The sequence below is a fragment of the Delphinapterus leucas genome, chromosome 19 (genome assembly GCF_059928025.1).
Source record: "Delphinapterus leucas isolate spDelLeu-1000000601 "Yukka" chromosome 19, BTC_Dleu_Yukka2, whole genome shotgun sequence".
Classification (NCBI taxonomy): Eukaryota; Metazoa; Chordata; class Mammalia; order Artiodactyla; family Monodontidae; genus Delphinapterus; species Delphinapterus leucas.
Genome location: NC_143147.1, coordinates 54,887,749 through 54,911,785, shown reverse-complemented (window position 1 = coordinate 54,911,785; position 24,037 = coordinate 54,887,749). Strand labels below are relative to the sequence as shown.

At 37.9% G+C, this 24,037-nt stretch overlaps 1 protein-coding gene and 1 non-coding gene across 6 annotated transcripts in view; both read right to left on the bottom strand.

Annotated features, from left to right (window-relative positions):
- TLK2 (tousled like kinase 2) overlaps nucleotides 1-24,037 on the bottom strand; it is a 105,803-nt gene that overhangs the window by 20,447 nt on the left and 61,319 nt on the right. For all 5 annotated transcript variants that reach the window (XM_089901385.1, XM_089901384.1, XM_022589087.2 and 2 more), the window contains 7 exons: nucleotides 20,315-20,425; nucleotides 18,953-19,089; nucleotides 11,397-11,549; nucleotides 7,856-7,922; nucleotides 6,518-6,615; nucleotides 4,830-4,911; nucleotides 1,014-1,105 (listed from right to left, as the gene is read on the bottom strand). In XM_089901385.1, the coding sequence (XP_089757511.1) occupies nucleotides 1,014-1,105; nucleotides 4,830-4,911; nucleotides 6,518-6,615; nucleotides 7,856-7,922; nucleotides 11,397-11,549; nucleotides 18,953-19,089; nucleotides 20,315-20,425 (740 nt within the window). The remainder of the gene's footprint in view (nucleotides 1-1,013; nucleotides 1,106-4,829; nucleotides 4,912-6,517; nucleotides 6,616-7,855; nucleotides 7,923-11,396; nucleotides 11,550-18,952; nucleotides 19,090-20,314; nucleotides 20,426-24,037) is intronic.
- On the bottom strand, nucleotides 17,657-17,728 carry TRNAE-UUC (transfer RNA glutamic acid (anticodon UUC)). The gene has a single exon. It is a non-coding gene; the product is annotated as a tRNA-Glu (tRNA).

Here is a 24,037-nt window from a genome sequence, read left to right as displayed (position 1 = left end):
ATGATGTAGAAATGTTTTATTTTTCCACTAAGACTTAGAAGCTAACTAAAAGTTGGCTAAAGTCCACTGCCTTTTTCCCTCCAAAGTACTATTTATAGGAAAAAAAAACAAAACTGCTTTTATAGAAAGGAGGTAGACTGCTTTACATCAAAAGGGGCTGTTTCCTCCTTTCAGGGGTAGGACATGTCTAATGTAGTACTTGTACCTACCAAGGAAACAATATTAAACCCAGTGGGGATTCTAACAGCAAATTAAGTCTGCATGGCCTCCAAAGCAAGTGAACCATGAACTCCAATGTTCTGAAGCTCAGAGGAGAGACAGGCAAGGCTTGACATCAGTGGAACAAAGACATTCACACCCGCTCATGTAATAACTATTCATTCTAAAGAGCCACCCTCTCACCCCGTACCCCAAGCACAGATGAGGGCCACCATGAGTGGCATTCTGAAGAGGGGAAAGCACAGCGAGCTGGACGCTGAAGACCAAGAACTCTGAGATGGGCAAACTATGATGGGGAAGGTGAGCTCAGCACTGAGGGCCTGAACAAGTCAAACAAGTACCACCGAGGCACACCAGGTGCCCCGCATTGTCTCCTTTACGACGAGGTGACTGAAGCAGCAGACAAAGCCCCACCCGAAGCTCCCCAGGGTCCCTAGACCACTGAAGAACACTCTCACATCTGGTTTCTACAGACAAGCAACAATAATTTCTGAGGCTTTACTTGTTTATTATAGCTAATTTTAGATGCTCAATGGAAGGGGATGGTTAAACCCACTGGCTTTGGATTAAGGGAAGTCTAGATTTAAATACCAACTCAGCCATTTCTTAACTGTTACTCAAATTCTTTAAGTATCAGTTTCCTTAGCAGTAAGATGGAAAATTCACTCTCCTAGGACAGTTATGAGGATTAAATGAAACAACAACAACAATGCATGTAAAGCTCTTAACACAGTGCTCAAACTACAGCTATTATTACTAAATTTTGAAAAATCAGACACTCCAATATCACTTACTTGTGGTAATTCTCCTTTTTCTCATCTCTCCAGTTTTTATTTAACTGGTGAATTTTCACAGCTACATATCTTTGTTCTGTTAGATCAAATGCCTATAAAGAAAAGGAATAAATTATATTCTGGATAATGCTAACGAGAATTACAGGCAACTGACTTGAAGCTTCTGTTTAACAGACCAACATGCTCAAAGTCCAAAATGCATTATTAAATAACAACAACAGTGGACAACACAACACACACTTGTTTCAGAGTTGCAATCATCTTTCTTGAAACTTGCGATCAGATAATTTAGAAGTCTCCAGACGCACTGGCGCCAAAGGGTTCAGAAAATAAAGCCAAGCATACACCACAAACAGAAAGACAGCCCATGCCTTAACAGTCACTTCTAAACAATTCTCTTTCTGGACATCATCTACCTTATCTGGGACCTTTCTTCCCTAAGCTGGCTCTCATCCCTCAGCTGACACTGGGACCTGACATTCTCCAACAGTAAGTCCTGCCACTTTTTTTTTTTTTTTTAAGATTTTTTAATAGGCTTTATTTTTAGAGCAGTTTTAGGTTCAGAGGTCCTGCCACTTTTGAAATGCTAGGGACATAGACTACCTGCCTCCTTGAGAAAGAAACCCCCAGGATACACCTCTTTGCTAAATTTACTTAATCCCACCCCTATATACTGGATAAATAAAAAGCAATTTTGGATCGCAACTATGTCTGAAGTTAGTCACACCAAATCACTTCTCCAGCACTGTCCAAAGAAAGGGACATACTTTCCCCAAAGACCACCACTGCTGGCAAGTTCCACATCAGCTAGGTAGTGCTATATTATGGGGTGAAAAAAGGTAACGGATAGATTTTCGAAGATGCCTGGTGTAAATCACAATTTGAAAAAAAGTAAGTAGCATCTTACAACAGATTTCCCCAATACAAAAGAATTTACTGAGGAACTCTTTTAGAATGAATAGTTCTTCCTAGGTTTTAAAGTTCAGATTAAAAGCTTACTGCTCCAGTTTCAACACTATTACCACCTATCTGTCAGTTTCCACAAATGTTTGAACAGATGAAGGCAACACGCACAGGATATACAGTCCATGAATAGCGGTGATTACCGTTCTACAGACCTTTTAAAGATGTAAGCTACCTCTAAGAAAGCACAGGATACAAGAGAGGCCTGATTATAAAAGAAACTTCTAATTTATACCAAATTTAAACCAGTATTTTTAAAATATAAAAACCATTCAATTCAAACAGAATATCTTATTTCACAGAAATGGAAACTTTTGAACTGTATTTTTCTTACAGAGTCTGAATGAAGTCCACCTGTATGCATGTATCCATCATGGCTATAAGAGAGAATCATTTCAAGCTATTGAAAGCCAGATTAAATACCACCTAATTTGTAGGAGCACTAATGAACTACAAGTGTCATTTTCTCCAATTACCAAACCCTATTTCTGAATCCAAGGCACTGTGATCCACCACTAATCTAAGAAGGGCTTTTGGAGAGTGGAGAACAGCAAAAGAATAACTACATTAATGAACACATCATTGTCAGAAGCATTTAGATTTCAGAAGTGTTAAAATGTTTGAAGGATACATTAGGAAAAAATATGAAGAAATCACTAACAAGTAACTGGGAAGCCCCAAGAACCAATTTTGATGATTTTAAAAAAGGAATAGTCCCACTTCTGGGAATATAGCCAAAAGAACTGAAAGCAGGGTCTCAAAGAGATATTTGCATATGCATGTTCAAAGCAGCACTATTCACAACAGACCAGAGGAGGAAGCAACCCAAATGTCCACTGACAGATGAATGGATAAAGAAAATGAAGTATATACATACAATTGAGGGTTATTCAGCCTTAAAAAGAAGAAAATCTTGTCACATGCTTCAACATGGATGAACTTTGAGAACATTATGCTAAGTGAAATAAACCAGTCACAAAAAGACAGACACTGTGTGATTCCACTCGTATGAGTTAACTAAAAGTAATCAAATTAATAAAAACAGAAAGCAGAATTGTGGCTACCAGCGGCTGAGGAGAGAAGGAAAAGGAGAGCTGTTGATTAGTGGGTAGAACTTCAGTTCTGCAAGATGAAAAAGTTCTGGAGATCTGTTTCACAACAACATGAATATACCTACTACTACTGAACTATACACTTAAAAAATGTTAAATTGGTAAATTTTATGCTATGTGTTCTTTATCACAATCAAAAAAGTTACCAAAAATAAAAAATAAACTAAGTATATGACTCAAGAATGAAAACAAAGAAAGCAGAAAGAAAGAAGGTTTGAAAGCAGAAGTTAATGAAATAGACAACAAATCAAATAGTAGATCCGATCAACAAAAATAAAAAGTTAATCTCCAGAGGAAAAAAGAAACATTGACTAACCTCTGGCCTATCAGTCAAGAGATATAAAAATAAACATTTCATAAGAGAAGAGAAATAACTAAGGTATGCATGATATTTTTAAATCAAGATGAAATAGGATGATTTTTCAGAAAAAATGAATTACCAAAACTGACTTAAGGAGGGGGAAAAAATCTGAATAGCTCGATATTTGTAGAAGGAATTGAAAAGGTTGTCAAATAGTTTTCCTCTAAAATGACACCTACCCAGGTGATTTTATGATTTAGCTCTAACAAACTTTCAAGTAGCCAACATGTAATGCAAAGCATTCCAGAACATGGGAAAAGAGTAATTTCACAACTCATTCTAGGATAACTATGACATCAAAGCTAGACAATGCTGCTTGCACATAAAAGACAACTATAAGCCAGTCCCACTTATGATCACAGATTAAAAATATGAGCAGAATATTAGAAAATCAAACCCAGCAGTACACTAGAAATATTCTTATAGTTCTGGAAATGGAAAGTGATGATGTTTCACAACATTGTGACTGTACTTAATGCCACTGAATTGTACACTCAAAAATGGTTAAAATGGCAAATTTTGTGTATACATCATCACAAGAAAAAATTAACATTAAAAAAAGGGAGAACAGTAAAACTAGTTTTTATCTGAAATAAAAACTAATTATTTTACTCAAAAGATTTCCTATACAAAAACTCATATGGGCATAATATAAATCATTAACAGTGAAGGTTACACCTTAGAAAAGAGAGAATACCAGGGTCATGCAGTAAAGACCACTTAATAAACCAATTCAGCATTTAAAAGCCAGGTGCCAGAAACATCTAGAGAAATTCAAGGAGGCTGTGACTGGTGAACATGTTATATATCTGCAAGTATATTTAAAACAGGCCGAGTTCCTCATTTAGGGAAAATCAACTGGAGGCTTAGTATTAGTAGCCTGTTCTTTGCTGGCCCAACTGAAGTACTCTAAGCCGGGGCAATCCTTCAGAACACCAGTGCTACTAAACACTCTGACTTAGAAGGCGGGAACATTTTAAAAGCAAAAAACAGGTTTTCAAAGAATTAACTTTTTAACACATCCATTTTGTAAAAACAAAACAAAAACTTATGAGAATAAAAGTAACACTCATCTCTAACAAATACAGATGAGGCAGAAAGATTCCATTATTCAGAAATGAGTGTTGTTTTCCCTTCCTGTTTTTTCTTTTAAAATCTGTAATTATTTACTTTTCAAACTTGAAAACAGGGTAAAATATTGAATCCTGCTTTAGTCAACAAGTTTACTGGAAGTAGTTCTCCCAAAGATACAGGTTCTTAAAAGTTTTTGGAATTTCAACCAATAGATATCAACCCAGAGTTATATCACTATTCTAAATGATCTCCAAGTTTGTAATAACCAATAATTTAACCCTCAGTCCCTGTAAACTTCATACTTACCTTGTAAACTTCACTGAAACCTCCTCTACCCAAAAGATGTAACAACAAATATCTGTCATTTAGCGTTGGATGATCTTTAAATCTGTGGAAACAGCAGATAGATAACAACATCCTGAGGTCAAGGACTACACAATTTTCCATGTTTGCAAAATTTCCAGAATATCTAACATGTTATACACATGATTACAGATGCTGCCAACAGTTTGGCAATCATCACAATATAGCTAATTCTGAGCCTAAAATAAGTTCTATAGTTCAAAGAGACGGCATAATTACAATGAACAGCATTAGCTGTGGAGTCATGAGACACAGGTGCCAGTCTCAGCACAGCCACAATTAGACTACTGACCTTTGTTGACTTCCCTCCCTTTCTGCCCTGCTGTAAAGGTGGAGGGCGGGAGCGGGGAGGAGATGACACTAGATCAGGGATTTTCAAACTGTGCTACTCGGGTCCTCCAACCCATTCAAGAACCACTCGTTCCCACCATTCCACAACTACATACAATAAAATTCCAAGATAGTTTACACGGCCTTTAAAACAGATTTCATTATAAAGTGAGTCACATGTTCTACGTGCATTCATTTTCTCTCTTTAAGTCTTCATGATATAACTGTTTTCCCCATATAGGATTCCACTTCTAACAATGAGACAAAGAAATGAGAGACTCTGGCAAAAATAACTTTTCGATTATTTCTACCTAGTTCCTCATCAGCCCCACTAATATTCCTGAAATTACTTTATTTTGATTTTGAGACAGTGGCATGCCTGTGGAGAGAGGTGATATTACTGCATGGGAGTTAGCTGTGGAGTCAGATCCACATTTCAACTCTTTGTTTGGTCACACTAGTCCCTGGACAAGTTAACTTAATTTGTCTAAGCCCGTTTCCAGATCTATGTATTGAAGATGACGTACCTCATTAGGCTATTGTGACAATTAAGTGATAGAACACAGGAACACTTAGCACTCTGCCTGACACAGAGAGTGTGCAGTAATGGTAGCTGCTGTTGCTTGCCACTTTACAGAAAGCAAAGTCCATGGCTCACTCTGGTCAAACAAAAATACACAAGCTGTAGCCATGCCCAAACCCCCATGTTTCAGAGTCAGAAAAATGTGGGAAAACAAAGGATTATGGTTAGAAGCCATTTCCCACTTGCAATCTACTTTTCACAGTTTCAGCTCCCTAAATGACTTACAAACAAAGATGGGCATTTATCTATAATTAATGTGCTGAACTTAAGAGAGTCTTTCTTAAAAATCTCAACACTTAAATGGCCCATAAAGGTAATTCAGAAACCGAACGTCATCTCAACCCAGTAATCTTTCCACAACACCACACTGTCATCCCATGCTTCCCTTTAGTAAGGCTCTGAGGGTAAATCTGAATACACAGTGTATCTAAACCATTTGCGACTACAAAGTTGTATTGTTTTAGTGACCTCTACTTGTGTAAAAATGCTATAATATATGTATAGATGTATACTTAATATATAAACCTAATATATTTATATGTATTTAAACTAACGCAAATCAAAATTTTATTCATAAAACTGTATTACACCCACAACAGAGCTAAATACACAGTGGAATGGTTCACCAAATTTACATTAAGCAAAAATATCATTCTAGACCATTCATGTCAGAAAGTGCTCAGCAATCTCCAACCCAACATACTCCCAAGTTGCTTACTGTGAATTATCTTCATTATGTATCCTTTTTAGTTCCCTGATATGTAGATTTCTAACCCTTTCTAGCCTTTCCAGCTCTGCCTGGATCTCTGCTTCCTCCTAAAGTGAAAAAGAAAGAAACAGCTCAGAACACAGGAAAGTTTACCGTTTCAGAATCTCATTTCAAAAACAAAAGCAGACATTTCTCTTATGAAAAGCTAAGATGTTTTACTTTGAAAAAGATGTTTTTAAGAACTAGAATTTTAATCATAAAAATGAGCCCACAGCAAAACAGTAAATAAAATTGAAATCATAGAAGTACAGCAGGAAAAGTGAAAGTCTTCTGTCCACCTCCAGCCATGCCCACTCCCCAGATATAATCACTGTTAAGTTTCTTGTGTAAGTTTCCAGAAATATTTTGTGTGTATACATATAAGGCATGCAATCTTTTTTAAAAAACAAAAATCACGTTCTCTATCTGGTTCTGTTCTGTAAGGAGGGATTATACTTGGTGCCTTAAGTTCCACCGATTTAACAGGATCTGAGAAAGGGGAGGAGACGACAAACACACACCAATAGCAATTTATTAGACACTTACTTATCATCTCCAGAATAAGCAGCATCCACCGAAAAAGTACAGGCTGCTGAATTTTTTTTTTTTTTTTTGCGGTACGCGGGCCTCTCACTGCTGTGGCCTCTCCCGTCGCGGAGCACGGGCTCTGGACACGCAGGCCCAGCGGCTATGGCTCATGGGCCCAGCCACTCTGCGGCATGTGGGATCCTCCCGGACCGGGGCACAAACCCGTGTCCCCTGCATCGGCAGGCGGACCCTCAACCACTGCGCCACCAGGGAAGCCCACAGGCTGCTGAATTTAAGAGATGAGTGACCTACATCTAAGATACCTCCATGAACACTCAATAACAAATTCTGTGTAGCTGCCTTTGTGTTTCAATATGGTTGGTGCAAGACCTTCTCTTCTTAGCCAGTTTAGCAAGAGATAAGAGCTGCTATGTGATTTAAAACATCACAATAATTTAAATATCAATTTTAGAACCATCTGCTCTTATTTTATATCTAATTTTTACTAAAAACATAATCACTTGTGGAGCCGAATGAGGTATACAGAATTAAGTACTGGTACATCATTGATGGAAAAGGCACTCTCACCGGGTGGTTGGAGTTGACTTACAACTTGAAAGATATGAACTCCACCATTAGAACAGAGGTGTGACAGAGCAACTACTGAAGATTTCCACAGGTATGTAAAGCTAATAATTTGCCCAAATGACCAAAGAGCTAAAACACCAAATGTAAACTAAAAATTACATTTCTCCAGACAGGTTTTCTCATTACACTTACCTTTTTAAGATGACCTAATCTGAGTTTGAAGATTTCTTCTTGTTCATGGTATTCTGCTAATGTTAACCTGGAAAATAATGATAAAAATTTCAGGAAATTGTTTGAAATCACAGTGTGCCTATTTAAAGAGAAAGGCCAAAGCATGCTATACCGTATGTTAAGTCTCTTAGTTAAAATGACCAAAAGATAGATTATCTTGCAGTCCTTTGACAAGAGAAAACTTCTGTGATTTATCAGATGTGATGTGAAGGAAGGACTTCAAAGCCAGAAGTCTAATTTATTTAAAAAATGAGAAAAATAAATGAGCTAAATTTTCACATTACTTATGAAATGAGTTTTGTCCCATACCATACTCAGATGAAAATCCATTAGGAGAGGTAGCCAAATTATATGTCTAAAAGTTTTTATAAAGGGGATGTTAATAAGCCAACATATTTGATTATTTTTGATAACTCTTGGACTTTGATACAAGGAGAAGAACCTAGAGGACAGAGTCCAGGATCTGGAGTCTGAGGACTAGGGTTCAAAGCACAACTCGGGCCATGTGAACTTGGGCAAGCAACTTTAACCTCAATTTCCTAAACACGCAGCAAGTAATGATACCTATCTAAAAAAGCTGTTGTGACTATTAAAATGAGAATATGAAAGGAATCTATAATTTGTAAAATGCTATTTAACACAGTCCTCAAAGGGCTTACTTGATGGGTAATCACTCATTTCATGTTCCACCTACCCTGATCTCATCCTCGTATCTCAAGAATGAGCATGTAAGAAGTGATATGTTACTCCTCCATCTTCACCCTCTTCACATTCTAGAAGCACACACATATACTTCAAAGTTTGAGGTGTCACTGTTTAGATATATTCTAAATAGCAGGAGAAAGAAGAAACAGCTATCCTATCAACCAGGAAGGGCTACAAAATAGTGTCTCTGAGGTCTGACTAAAAGAAGATAAAAAGAGCAAGAAAAGGGCTTCCCTGGTGGTGCAGTGGTTGAGAGTCCGCCTGCCGATGCAGGGGACGCGGGTTCGTGCCCCGGTCCGGGAAGATCCCACATGCCACAGAGCGGCTGGGCCGTGAACCATGGCTGCTGAGCCTGCGTGTCCGGAGCCTGTGCTCCGCAACGGGAGAGGCCACAACAGTGAGAGGCCCGCGTACCACAAAAAAAAAAAAGAGCAAGAAAAAATACACCCATTAGGGCTGTTACACCTATCATTTCACAGCTGCAGAAAAACTTACATCTATTACTCCATATCACACTAGTAAAAAAGGGAGGAATGGAAAATCAGAGCTTAAAGTTCTCTCTGCCTGAAATAGGCTCAATACCAGGAAAGGACAATGTAACCCACTCCAAGACTCCAGAGGACCGTTTTTGGCTTCTGGCCGAAGGAACGAGCCAAGTCCCAGATACTCTAATTATTAAAGGCTAGACCAAAGGCCTTCCAGCTTGGATTTTACACAGGACTCCAGATGGCAACTGCTTACTGACACACTACTGGCCTAGACTGAATTCTAATTATTATTCTATGGCAAAAAAATAACCTATGCCTACTTTATTACTCCTAAGCCAATGGTTTTATGCACTAGTATGAAATAATTTTCAAGTAACACTGGAAGGAGAGTCCCCACACAATAAATATAGGAGTCATGAAAGAAGACAATAATCAGATTAACGTGTACAACATTCGCCTGAAGAATTCTTCGAATCTGGGCTCCTACTTGGACTTTTTGAAAGGAAATATTTTTTACTTAGAATCTAGTTTTAAAATATTTGTGAAGTGAAGATGTTTTCCAAACTTATTCAATGTGTATACCTTTATCACAACACTTAAAGTAATTATTAGTTTATTCATCTGTTCATTTCCCCTAAATAAACTGTGAGCTCCTAAGACTGGGCTGTATCTTTCAGCTCTATACCCCAGCCCAGAACAGGGCCGAATATATAATAAGCATTTAACACAGACTTAATAAATGAATGTCAAAGAAAAGGCTCCCCAACACATCAGGTATGTATGGGGTGAAGACTGGTGTTAAGCCATCTTTCTCACTGGAATGAAGAAAGATACATTTCTGGGATGTCATGAACTTTTAACAATGGTGTAATATAGTATTATTATACTTGAGGTGGATTATGGGTTAATATGTTTTTGTGAACTAATATGAAAACATTAATGGCAAAAGACATATTAGTCAATAAATTACATAATATCATTACCTCTTATTTGTAGCTATCTTTAAATCCCACAGTGACAGCTTTACAAAATTTCTTTTTCCCTTGAAAAACTAATGTAGCCACAATGGAAATACTGATTACAATACCAATGACTGTTTCTATGAAAAAATATATTTTAAATTTCAAACATTCAATTCAGAAAATGACTTCATGGCTACCATCAATTCTGTAGAGATTTTCTACACCATTATTTGTAGATCTTTTTTTCCTTTTTAATTGGAAAGCCTCTTGAAGACAGAGGTGATAGTTTAAATGTCTTCAGGGTATGCATAAGAAATATTTTAAACAGGTAAGTAATATACAGGTTTTACTTCCCGCACCAATTCTAACTGTTTAACAGTCCTGCCTAGTTGGCAAACTACAACCTGTGGGCCATTCAGCTCACAGTCTATTTCTAGAAATAAAGTTTTACTGGAACACAGCCACATCCATTCACTTATGTACTGTCTATGGCTGCTTTCAAGCTGTAACAGTAGAGTTGAGTAGCTGCAACAGAGACCCTCTAGTGCGCAAAGCCTGAAGTGTTTATTATCTGGCCCATTAGAGAAAAAGCTTGCCAACTCCTGTCCTAGAGGAAGATTCTCTTAGTGGTCAAGAATTCAAAAATCAATTAGGGAAATCTGACACGGGGCTGGAGTGAAAAAAGAAGGCATTTGTACTCTGAATATTCTACTCCTCGTATTCATGGTAGCTATGGAATAATTGTTGACTGGCAGTGAAATAGATGACTACACTGCAGTTGAAGATACTGGTGTTTTCCTTAGGTTGCCAGAGCAGGAAAAAGTACTGGGAATGTCAAGATTTGGTTTACTGGGAAAATGTCCTTTTCCTAAAATAATACCTATTTTTTCTTAGGTTACACCTAAATCGGTGAGTGTTAGCTAGTGTTCTTCAGACTACTAAATAGCATTCTTTAGTTGTGCATTCTCCAGTCTGAAATAGAGTCAGGTAATCTCCATAAGATGAAGCCAACGTACCATAACCTGGAACCACATGTAAGCAATTATATCATTTGAATACCTAATGACTTCACATTTGTTATAAGAGTGGCCAAAGATCATGACATCAAGTTAAATGACATTTTTTCTCCCTCTCATCTGAAACTCCTCATATAAGATCGTGACTAAGAAAATGAGTCAATTTTAGATGGCTTTTATATGAGTTGAGCAAATCCATTAATGTAACTAAAAAGAAAATTTAAGCTCTAGAAATCTCCACAATCTATCACTTTTTCCAGTGGCACTCAATAGGAGGTTTGTATCTCAGGGGAGAATATGGTATCTCAATTCACATTAATAAAGAACATACGTTTCATTCTCAGCTCCGTTGGTTTTGCTTTTCCGCTGTTTCTGCTCATTGGTTGCTGGAGGGGCCTGTCCCATGGCAGGAGGTTTCCGCTTTGCTAACATTTTTCGTTGTCTTTCTATCTCTTCCCTCTGTGAATTTATCCTTTCCTGTTGCCTAGAGATACAAAAGATGTTGCACAGAGGAAGAAGGTCAAAATTTTTTGAACATGGCTGTGGAATAAACATAAATATATTTGTTACCTGCATATTCGATAGACTCCAGAAAAAATAAACCCCTTTAAGTAAAGATCTGACTTTAACTTCAGGTTGGAAAAGCCAAATATTTGGTGATAGAACTATTTTTCGGAATGAATCTGTACTTTTAAGACGCTAATTATGGTAATTCTCAGAGTAGGAAAGTGGGCAGGAAGAAACAATATCAAATTTCTATTGTGACCTTATTTTCTAACTCAAAAGGAAAAACGTTCTGATTGCTTTTTAACAGTTAAGAAAACAACTCCTGGTAATGAACCCATTAAAGTAAAGAACTGTACTTACATAAGAAAGTACAAAAGGTTCCAAGTGCCTTTTTATTTTTATTGGATTACAGTTTCCTCAAATTCTATCTAGAAAGATACCAAATTTGAAGGATGCTAAACAAAGTAAAAAAGATTTTCCTTCTAGACCTATCATTTATTCTAGTCTAAGTGAGGCATTACCACAGCCAAGTCATTCCCAGTCACTAGTATGGTGAAACCTAAACTAAGTTTTGTTTGTTTGTTTGTTTTTTGTGATACGCGGGCCTCTCACTGTTGTGGCCTCTCCCGTTGCGGAGCACAGGCTCCGGACGCGCAGGCTCAGTGGCCATGGCTCATGGGCCCAGCCACTCCGCGGCATGTGGGATCTTCCCGGACCGGGGCACGAACCCGTGTCCCCTGCATCGGCAGGTGGACTATCAGCCACTGCGCCACCAGGGAAACCCTAAACTAAGTTTTTTAAGAACAAGGATGTACATTTAGAGAAAGCAAAATGAAGCCTTTCAACTAGTAAAAACTCCTTAGGAAATAGTACGCAAAATGAATTAATAAAAAACATATATAAAGACTCTTAAGATATTTAACACCATTTCCATTAGAGTATTTCCTAATAAGATATCTAATTTTTTAATAATAACTAGTTTACAAACTAGGAGTCAATAAAAATACCAATATAAGTAATCCACTTTCTCTCACGTATCCTGCTACCTGAAAGACACTAAGGTTTATAGACTTGGCATATAAAAGTATACCAAGACCTAACAGACTAAAGTCTTTAAATCACCCAACATAGTTGACCTGACAGTCAAATGTCTTCCTTCACCTTCTCTTTCTACCATGCTTTTATCTCCCATCTCCTTTTCTCAATCCAACTTCACAGTTTTGCGGAATGATACAATCCAATTTTTTAAACCTATATTCTAAAATGAACTCTACTCGACTCTCTTCCCGGAACACTATAGTTGTCGGTCTCTAGACCTTTTCCAGATTCAGTATATCTTTCTTGGAAGAACGGCAACCAGAAAAACAAGACTATACACCCCAGAGCAGACGCCCATAGTACAATTTACCCTGCCACATCTAAAATGGCAACACCGTAAGCACAGTTAACCTGATCAGACAGAGTACCGCAAATAAATATCCATTCACTTGATAATACGATTCTCTTGGCTTCAAGATGAGCTGGGTTATTGATTAGATGTCAATTTAACAGCAGAGTAGAAATTTTAATTCAAGCGTTGTCTGCTTGTGTAAGAAAATCTTTTAACTATTAGAGATATGCCTTTCCCTCCAAAATATATATATATGAATAATTCATGGCTTGAAAGAATTCTGGATTAAGACAAAGAATCCTTAGGTAAAATCACAATCTTCCTTCTCACTTAATGAATGTCCTTGAGGAAAACATTTATCTTCTCTGAATATGAGTCTCCCAATCAAAAAAATTGGTAAAATATCTTTAAGCTCATTTCTACCCTTTCAGGGGCCTCACTTGAGTTCAAGGCACTCTGAACTCTCTGAAGATAACCATATAATATATATTTTAACTATAAACCGCAGTGTACTAGTGCAGTGTCACAACGTTTTGTCTCTGAAGACTAACTGCTTTGGAAGATTGAGATTTTAGCAATTACCCTTATTAAATTAAAATAAAACTAATTTCCTAATGTTTTCAGGGAAAATCCACACTTTTTTTTTTTTAATTTATTTATTTATTTATTTATGGCTGCATTGGGTCTTCATTGCTGCACACAGGCTTTCTCTAGTTACGGGGAGCAGGGGCTACCCTTTGTTGCGGTGCACGGGCTTCTCGCTGCGGTGGCTTCTCTTGTTGTGGAGCACGGGCTCTAGGCACGTAGGCTTCAGTACTTGTGGCACACGGGCTTCAGTAGTTGCGGCGTGGGCTCTACGGTGCACGGGCTTCAGTAGTTGTGGCGCGTGGGCTCTAGAGCGCAGGCTCAGTAGTTGTGGTGCGTGGGCTTAGTTGCTCCGCAGCATGTAGGATCTTCCTGGACCAGGGATAGAACCCGTGTCCCCTGCATTGGCAGGTGGATTCTTAACCACTGCGCCACGAGGGAAGTCTCAGTTCTACTATCTTTTACAAAAGTATTGATGACCTGATAAATTTATCTCATTCAAATCTAAATAACTATTTAAAAAGCCATTATTTGTAATGATAAGAAGACCATCAGCTTTAGGTACCATTATCAGCTGAACTGTATCACCCAAAAAGATATGTTAAAGTCCTAACCTCCAGTACCTCAGATTATGACCTTTGGAAACAGGGTCATTGAAGATTTAATTAGTTAAAATAAGGTTATACTGGAGTAGGGTAGGCCCTTAATCCAATATGACTGGTATCCTCATAAGAAAAGAAGACACAGAGACACATAGGGGAACACCATGTGAAGACGGAGGCAACTGAAGCTATGCTCACAAGCCATGGAACACCAAAGAAGGAGCCTCCCTAGTGGCCTCAGAGGGAGCATGGTCCTCAACACCTTGATTTCAAGGTGTCTGGCCTCCTGAACTGTTGAGAAAATAAATTTACGTTGTTTTAGACCACCCAGTTTATGATATTTAGTGACAGTAGCCCTAGGAAACGATTACAGGCAACTTCAATAGCAAAGTTGTATCATAACTAGTAGGAGAGGTATTAAAAAAACAAATGCACATATTTTCAGACATTATTTTAACCAAAATAATTTTAGTGGTGATCTACAGAGAGCGTCTAAATATCCAAGATAAGAATTTTTAAAGATTCCCAGGATTTGGGCTTCCCTGGTGGCACGGTGGTTGAGAGTCCGCCCGCCGATGCAGGGGACATGGGTTCGTGTCCCGGTCCGGGAAGATCCCACGTGCCGCGGAGTGGCTGGGCCCGTGAACCATGGCCACTGGGCCTGCGTGTCCAGAGCCTGTGCTCCGCAACGGAAGGGGCCGCAATGGTGAGAGGCCCGCGTATTGCAAAAAAAAAAAAAAAAAAAAAAAAAAAGATTCCCAGGATTTCATATGTTCCGTGTGTACTAGAAACTGTAAAATAGTATATACTACCCAAGGAAAATCTGGCATTTATAAAATCAACAAAAAGAGTTGTCTCTCCAAATATCATATGATATCACTTATATGTGGAATCTAAAAAAATGATACAAATGAACTTATTTACAAAACAGAAATAGACTCACAGACACAGAATGGAAACTTAGGTTACCAGAGGGGAAGGACAGGGGGATAAATTTGGAATTTGAGATGAACAGATACACATTACTATATATAAAATAGATAAACAACAAGGACCTACAGTATAGCGGAGGGAGCTATATTCAATATCTTGCAATAACCTATAATGGAAAAGAATCTGAAAAACAATACATATATATACGTATAACTGAATCACTTTGCTGCACACCCAGAATATTGTAAATCAACTATACTTCAATAAAAAAATTAAAATTAAAACAAAAGAATTGTCTCTCATTATGGATCATGTGACCAAGAATCAGATGGTTCAGGAGAAATGACTTTAAAATGGAATGCTATGATTCCTTACACACCAGAATAATTATGTGGACTAGCATAACAATGCTATAACGTTTAATTTACTCCCTCCAATAATCCACATCTTAAACAACCACGATTTTGTATACAGGTCAAATTCCATTACTTTAATGTGGTTTACTTTAATATAAAGAAAATCTTAATAAAAAGTTTTTATTGCCTTGCCATTGATTATTTGAGACTTTAAGACTTGTTTAAATAAAAAATTGTGTCCTGAATAACAACAGTGTTTAATATAACTACTTTCTCAGAACTATAAAATAAGCTACTTTTTCAATAGATTCAAACATATTTTTAGGAAAAATTACTAACCTGGTCAAAAAACATTACAAATCTGTTATGATCTTCCTATTAGACAGTAAATCTTCTGTTTTAGGATCTTAATAAAGATCATTCAAAACAGAGCCAAGGAACACAGTAAGAACAAAAGAACTGTGTTGAGGCTCCTACTAAGACTATATTTGATTATCTGATTAAATTTAATGTCTTGAGGTTTGCCTCTTTCTATAAAACCTAGTACTCCTGCCTTGTGTTCAGGTACCTTGCCCACCAAATTATGTGTCATGGAGTTGTCTTCTTTTTTTTTTTGCAGTATGCGGGCCTCTCACTGTTGTGGCCTCTCCCGTTGCGGAGCACAGGCTCCGGACGCGCAGGCTCAGCGGCCATGGCTCACGGGCCTAGCCGCTCCGCGGCATGTGGGATCTTCCCGGACCGGGGCACGAACCCATGTCCCCTGCATTGGCAGGCGGACTCTCAACCACTGTGCCACCAGGGAAGCCCCATGGAGTTTCTTATACACAGAAAATTATCATTTGTGAGGATATCAGCTACAGCCTTTTACAACTAAAGAACTTCAATTCTGAATTAAAATTAAGAAAGGGAATTAACTGATTAAAGCACAACTTTAAAAAATAAAATATTTATAATTAACAGGTATCAGCCAGGGGACTTCCCTGGTGGTCCAGTGGTTAGGACTCGGCCCTTTCACTGCTGGGGTCCGGGTTCAATCCCCAGTCAGAGAACTGAGATCCTGAAAGCCGTGTGGCGTGCCAAAACAAACAAACAAACAAACAAAAAGTTATCAGGGCTTCCCTGGTGGCGCAGTGGTTGAGAGTCCGCCTGTCGATGCAGGGGACGCGGGTTCATGCCCCGGTCCGGGAGGATCCCACGTGCCGCAGAGCGGCTGGGCCCGTGAGCCGTGGCGGCTGAGCCTGCGCGTCCGGAGCCTGTGCTCCGCAACGGGAGAGGCCACAACAGTGAGAGACCCGCGTACCGCAAAAAAAAAAAAAAAGTTATCAGCCACAAATAGCTTCCCAAGAGAACAGATGGATAGTCTGCAATTTATGTGACTTAAAACCATGAAAAAATGCTATCTACTTAGGAGAAGCAAACCTGGTTAGGGATCTCATTTAGATAGTCCCCAGTTTCTCTGGTCCTGATGGCTCTACAGCAAAGTCATTGTTTTGTCCTCTAACTATATAAGATTTCCAGAACCTTCTGGGCATCAGGCTGCTTATAGAGTAAAAAGATAAAACACCCGCTACTATCAGCAAAAACTGTAATCACTTCTTTAAAGTAATTACATTTTACATCTCTACACAAATCCACTAACCTTTTGAGTTTAAGTCTTTAGACATTCTAAAAACTGCCATCTGAGGAGTAACCATTGTCATGGGCTGGTAGGAGTCATTATCACATCTCGGATTCACTGTAAACATTAGGTAGCTCTGGTCAATCATGGGGGATATGTTTTATCTTCTGTCCCATTCTAACAAAATTGGACGGTGTGTCCCTTCCAGGGCAATCTGCACATCACAGTCGGGGTGTTAAGGGATAGATATCATGCCTCCCTACAGCAGCCGTTTACACTGCCCTAGTGCAACTCTGCTATCATCTATGCATAGAGCTCAGAGTGGATGCCACTCTGAGCCTCTGGCATCTGGCCTAATTCAAAAGCCTGTTTTCTTCCACAGTATTATATCTCTGATTGACAGCCTCTTATCACACCCAAATATACATACACGAGGTGCACTTGTGAGGCAAAAACACACCTAAACCAAGTTGGAGATTAATGTATCACATATAAAGCACTGACTACTAATATGTAATCCAGAGGTTGGTTTTAACAAAGCTTTTTTTTTTTTTTTTTTTTTTTTAATTTGGCCGTGCAGCGTGGCGTGTGGGATCTTAGTTCCCTGACCAGGGATCAAACCTGGGCCCTGGCAGTGAAAGTGCCAAGTCCTAACCACTGGACCACCAGGGAATTCACATTAACAAAATATTATTAATAATATCAGTATCTGTACTTTTCTTTCAGACATAAATTTATTGATTTGTGTTTCATTACTATTCAAAAGTAGTTCTACCCTCTCCAATCGATGCTCAATAAGTTATTTCAGCAAGAAAAGAAAGGTAGGAAAGGCAGTCTATGGAACCCTTCAACTCGTGGTGATCTACAGATCAGAGGTTTGAGAGCCTATGATTAAAAATACAATGTGCCAGGGGCTTCCCTGGTGGCGCAGTGGTTGAGAGTCCGCCTGCTCATGCAGGGGACACGGGTTCGTGCCCCGGTCCGGGAAGATCCCACATGCTGCGGAGCGGCTAGGCCCGTGAGCCATGGCCGCTGAGCCTGCGCGTCCGGAGCCTGTGCTCCGCAACGGGAGAGGCCACAACAGTGAGAGGCCCGCGTACCACAAAAAAAAAAAATACAATGTGCCACCCCTGCCCCCCGCAACCCAGTCTCAAATGGAAATGATCTATCAAATCAAAATAAATAAATAAGATACAATAAAAGGTACTATAACTTGAAGGTTTTTTTAAGTCCTGAGCTAATATTACACAGTTGGAATTCTAGGAGTTTAAACGTTAACTCTCTCCTTGGAGTAAATACTTGAATGTTTCAAACCAAAGTTATAATAAAGTGAAGGAATGCTCAAGATTCCAATAGTTGCTGAGAGGCACAGGCAGTGGGGCTGGTCACCAGCCTGACCGATGGCTCAGTCCTTGCCTCCAAGGAGGTTATTATCTCTGCTGACTGGATACTCTCCCCTTAAAGGGCCCCAGGGACATGTCCTATAAGTTCTTCCTAAGCTTTATTTTGTTTTATACCTAACTCAGGAAATCCTTCCTTGGGTCTTTGCCTATTTCATTTTCCTGTGGACCCAGAATAAATGCTGACTGTGGGTGTACTCCTCATGAAAATCAATTACATAATTAAAAAGATATCAAGTCAGGTCCAGATTTTTCTTTCTTAGCTTTGTTGATTCTGATTATTTTAAGCTTTAATGTAGAACTTGTTTTTTATTCATCTGATTGTCATTTTTTTCCCAGGACTTTATCTCATTCCCTACATTTCTTAACACATGTGGTGACAAAAACTGAATGAAATTACTGCCACTACTAAGATATTAATGACTACAATTACAAAAAATTTTTTAAGTCCAAACCAACTTTTCAGTTCTCAACTTAATCATCACAATTCACTTACTTGATAAGGTTCTGGAAAGCATAACCGTCTGTCCACTGTTCAGTGAACGAGGCCCCATGTCGGACAGTGGTAAAGTGGCCCAATCTCAAGCGATCTTGCATGCTTTTATCTCTACATGCCATCTTCTCTTGTTTTGACTTAGGGGAAAACGACAAATAGAAAATAATTTTATTTTCCTATGAGAACTCATATACAGCATTATGTTTATTTTTTGTACTATACTGCTCAAAGTTTAGGACAACTGGCTAAATCTACATTGACTTCAGGAAGTACCCTAAAGCTATAAATGTTCTATATAACCCATAAATGTTCTATGTTAACATATACCTTGTTATTTCTCTTATAAATGTGGAAAAAAGTTATTTCCTTTCTATAAAATTAATGGATTAAGAGATGAAGCAAAGTTCTCCACAGTATCTTTGACATCAATAAAATAATTCACTTCACTTTTATCAGTGTTCCCTGTCTTTTTAACAGCATTTCAAAGACTTCAGCAAAAATAACTGCTAGTCTGGGACTTTCCTGGCGGTCCAGTGGTTAAGCCTCCAGGCTCCCAAAGCAGGGGGCCCAGGTTTGATCCCTTGTCAGGGATCTAAGGTCCCAAATGCTGCAACTAAGATCCCACATACCACAACAAGCCGCAACAACGAAGACCCAGCACAGCTGAAATAAATTTTAAAAAATTAAAAAAAAAAAAACCACTTGTCTGTCTCAAACCTCTAGCTTGTAATAATTTCATTAGGAAGTACTGTCATCTTAAAACTTTCACTATAAGATAAATAAGTACTGGAGATGTAATATTTTAAAAGTTTTCAATAAATAGTTACTTACATCTATTAAAAGCAAGTTGCAACTAATCAGTTACTATAATAAAGGAGACATCAGCCAGTTAAAGTAATCATATACAAGTAAATACCAACTTAGTCTTTTAAAGCACAAAGCACTGAATTATCACATTATTATATACATAAGTTACTCCAAATACCATATCTGAAATAGACATAAAACTATTGCTAAATGTCTGTAATAGTAACAGGACACACGCTTTAATTAATAGGACGAATGTAAGAATTTTGGAGAGCAATACCCTGAATAAACTCAACTAGGACAAGCTGCCCCTGTCCAACCAACACCATACTCAAAGCAAAGCACAATCAGAAAAAATATCCCAAATTATCACTCTGGATACTTGGTTCAGTGTCCACACAAGAAAGAATTCTAACTGTCAAATCATGAGAAGTCTTTTCCTAAGAAGCCCTACTCTGAAATACTTTCATTTCAGGTAAAGAGTATAGAAGCCACAATAATGAAACATACTAAGCATCTTGGGGTACAGAGTTCAGGCCACCACTAATCACTTACCTTTTCTATAAGGAGTTTCTTGCTCATTGTCACACATCGATTTAATCGTTCTTTGTATTTCTCTAGCATCTTTTGCTGTTCATCAATCTGCCGTCTCAAATCACAGTTGGCCTTCAATGGAAAAAAATTTTTTTAATTAGCTCCAAGGAAGATAGATTAATACAAAAGCAGTTTCTAGGGAGTCTGAAAATCATTTGTTGTTAAATTATAAGCAAAATTAAGGTTCAAAGAGGTAAGAGTAACTAAGTCTTTTTAAAAAAGAAGGTAAGTACTTCATTCCTTGATTCTCTTTAAATAAACTTATCATTTATTAAAGATGAATTCTGTTACTAGAAGTGGGCATGTTTTTCTACTGATCATATTTTATTCCTCCCCAAAGCCAGTTACAGATAAATCTAGTACATCACACATACTTAAATTGTCACAAAATAAAAGAAAAAACCTACAATGAATGAGATGTTTAAAATTCATATAAAGAGCAGTTTTTAGCACTTACAGACTAAATACTTCCAAAGGGTGATTAAGCACTACCAAAAAATTACAGAGTTTTAAAAAAAAAAACGACATAATGTTCAATTGTTCTTTGTTTTTCTGTTCTTGTTTCCAAAGAAGAGACATGGATTTATATAAATGTTCCTTACCAGAGAAGACAGGCACACCCATGCCCGCCTAAGACAGAACTAACAAAGAAGTTGAATACAGCATCTTGGTTCAAGAACACCAGAATGTAAATACACAGTTACTTTAGCTGTGGTCAGAAGGGCTAAATACTTTGAAAAATTCAAGCCTCCTACAATAACAGAGAAGGGAAGAACCACTAACCCAAGGTCAACTTTGACTTGCAACTCCTGAATTTATTCTTGTGTTAAACAAAAGATATCTACTCTTTTGGCAAATAAACAATACTTTATAATAACTTGCTTGAATTATGAAAAAAATACAGCATTTCCCAATCAAATGATATGTGCTTCTGAAACAGTAAAAAGCACAAATGGAAGATACTATTAGCACACTCAATTTTTGAGACTTTTCAGCTTCATTTTAAAGTGACCACTGTACAACAGCTTCCATCTCCAAATTTCTACTCTCCTCATAAACATAATTTCTTCTCATTAGTTCTTCTAACAGAGCCCTAGAGTTCTATGGACCACATTACCGAAGGCTAAGTACAAGTACATTTGGGTAAATGTGACTAATTCATACTTAAAAATCTACAAGGCAAAGATCATGTAATGTTGGGACTTCCCTGGTGATCCAGTGGTTGGGACTCTGCACGCCCAATGCGGGGGGGCCTGGGTTCAATCCCTGGTCAGGGAACTAGATCCCGCATGCATGCCGCAACTAAGAGCCCACATGCTGCAACAAAGAGCCCGCATGCTGCAACTAAGAGCCCACATGCCACAACAAAGATCCCACATACAGTGTGCCACAGCTAAGACCCGGCGCAGCCAGATAAATAAATAAATAAATAAACAAACATTAAAACAACAACAACAAAGATCATGTAATGTTTATATGAAATTCAATCTACTTTTGGAAGGTGAGCATTGAAATCTGTAATCAAATTTATGGCATCAATCAATCTCTGGCAGCTTATTTAAACTTTTAAGAACTCAATTTCTGTGGTTTCTAACACTAACGATTTTGTATTCAGGTTTAAAATACCACCTGGCTAGCAGCTCCTGATGCAGCCTTACCCAAACATCTAACTAAAATGGAAAAACTCAATGAATGGTCCATGCCTGCCTGAAAGGAGATATAAAGAGCAGTGGTCATTCCCCCTGTCTCTCCAAATCAGAAACACAAGCTCTCATCAACTTGAAAAAATGGCAGCTGTCCTTTTGTGTCTTCTTTTTTGACATATCCATTCCACTGGCACTGCTCTATACCCAAAGAAAGACTACAACCTTCAGAAAACAAGGCAGTAGAAAGAGGGTAGCGGTGAGTAAAGAGAACATGCCACTCCCTGGAAAATTAAACCAGACATTTTTTTAAAACCCCCCCAAAAAAGAGTCCTAAGTTAGGATCAGTTTTTCACTTCATCTTCTCAATCTTAAGAAAGTCAGGTGATGAAGGAAGAAGACAAGCCCATGATCCTTTTTTAGTCCAGCAGAGCAACCCTGGACAAAAGCTGCCAATACTGCAACTAGGTTAGGAACTTTTTAAACCCACATATCTAATTATAAATCTTGGTAATTCAACGAGCACCCATGTGTACAAAAACAGGAATAAGAGCAACCCCAAGCAAGTATGGATGCTAACAATGAAAGATGGAAAACAGATACTGAGTCCAAACATGGCTCTCCTCATTGAAAGACGGAGAAAAGCAAGCAAACAAACAAACAAACAAAAAGGCCTAAGGAAAAATATTTCTGAATAGGAAAGGGAACATCAGCTTGAGAACAATAAAAACACTGGAGAAGATTAAAATGTTAGCCAATTTTATTTATAAATTGGTAGTATTTATGTATAGATGCATTTATATATGCTACAGGGACTTCCCTGGCAGTCTGGTGATCAAGACTCCGTGCTTCCACTGCAGGGTGCACAGGTTCGATCCCCGGTCAGGGAACTAAGATCCCACATGATGCATGGCGTGGCCAAAAAATAAAAATTAAAAAATTTATATATATGCAACAAATAGCTCAAAAGATTACTGAAGTAAATGTACCAAATGTTTTACCTCAGTAATGGAATTATGGGTGTCATTATTTTTTTTTACTATTCTCTAAATTTATTATAAAGAGCATGTATTGCTTTTACAATAAGAAACCAATAAACCTTAAAAAAATTTTGTAAAGAATGGGTCAGTCAATATGCCAAACTGTATATTAAAAAATTACTTCAAGGGCTTCCCTGGTGGTGCAATGGTTGAGAATCTGCCTGCCAATGCAGGGGACATGGGTTAGAGCCCTGGTCCAGGAAGATCCCACAGCCGCGGAGCAACTAAGCCCGTGCGCCACAACTACTGAGCCTGTGCTCTAGAGCCCGTCAGTCACAACTACTGGGCCCACGTGCCACAACTACTGAAGCCCATGCACCTAGAGCCCATGCTCTGCAACGAGAGAACCCACTGCAATGAGAAGCCTGCGCACTGCAGAGTAGCCCCTGCTCACCGCAACTAGAGAAAGCCCACGTGCAGCAATGAAGACCCAACACAGCCAAAAATAAATAAAATAAATAAATTTATATATATAAAAAAATTATTTCAAAAAATATCTGGTATTACTGTATAGCACAGGGAACTCTACTCAATATTCTGTGATAACCTATATGAGAAAAGAATCTAAAAAAGAATGAATATATGTATAACTGAATTACTTTGCTATACACCTGAAACTAACACAACACTGTAAATCAACTATACTCCAATAAAATTAAAATTTAAAAAAAACCACTGTATATTTTCTAGAGGTATATTTTTAATTCCATATTAGTTATTTTTAAAGTTTCTCTTGTAAGCACAAAAAAATTTACATGAATAGGTTATAAAAGATACAAAATACAAAACCAGGACTGAAAAGTACTTGTGAAATAGTTTTTAAAACTCAAGGACATTAAAAAAAACAATTTTCCTGAAATGGGAAAACATTTTATACCTATTCTCACAGTTCCAAATGAAATACAATAATACTCCACACATATATTCCTCTAGTATATATTTAAATATTAAAATTCTATAATTGAGATGTCCAATTTAAAGACAGAGTTTAGAATATAGGT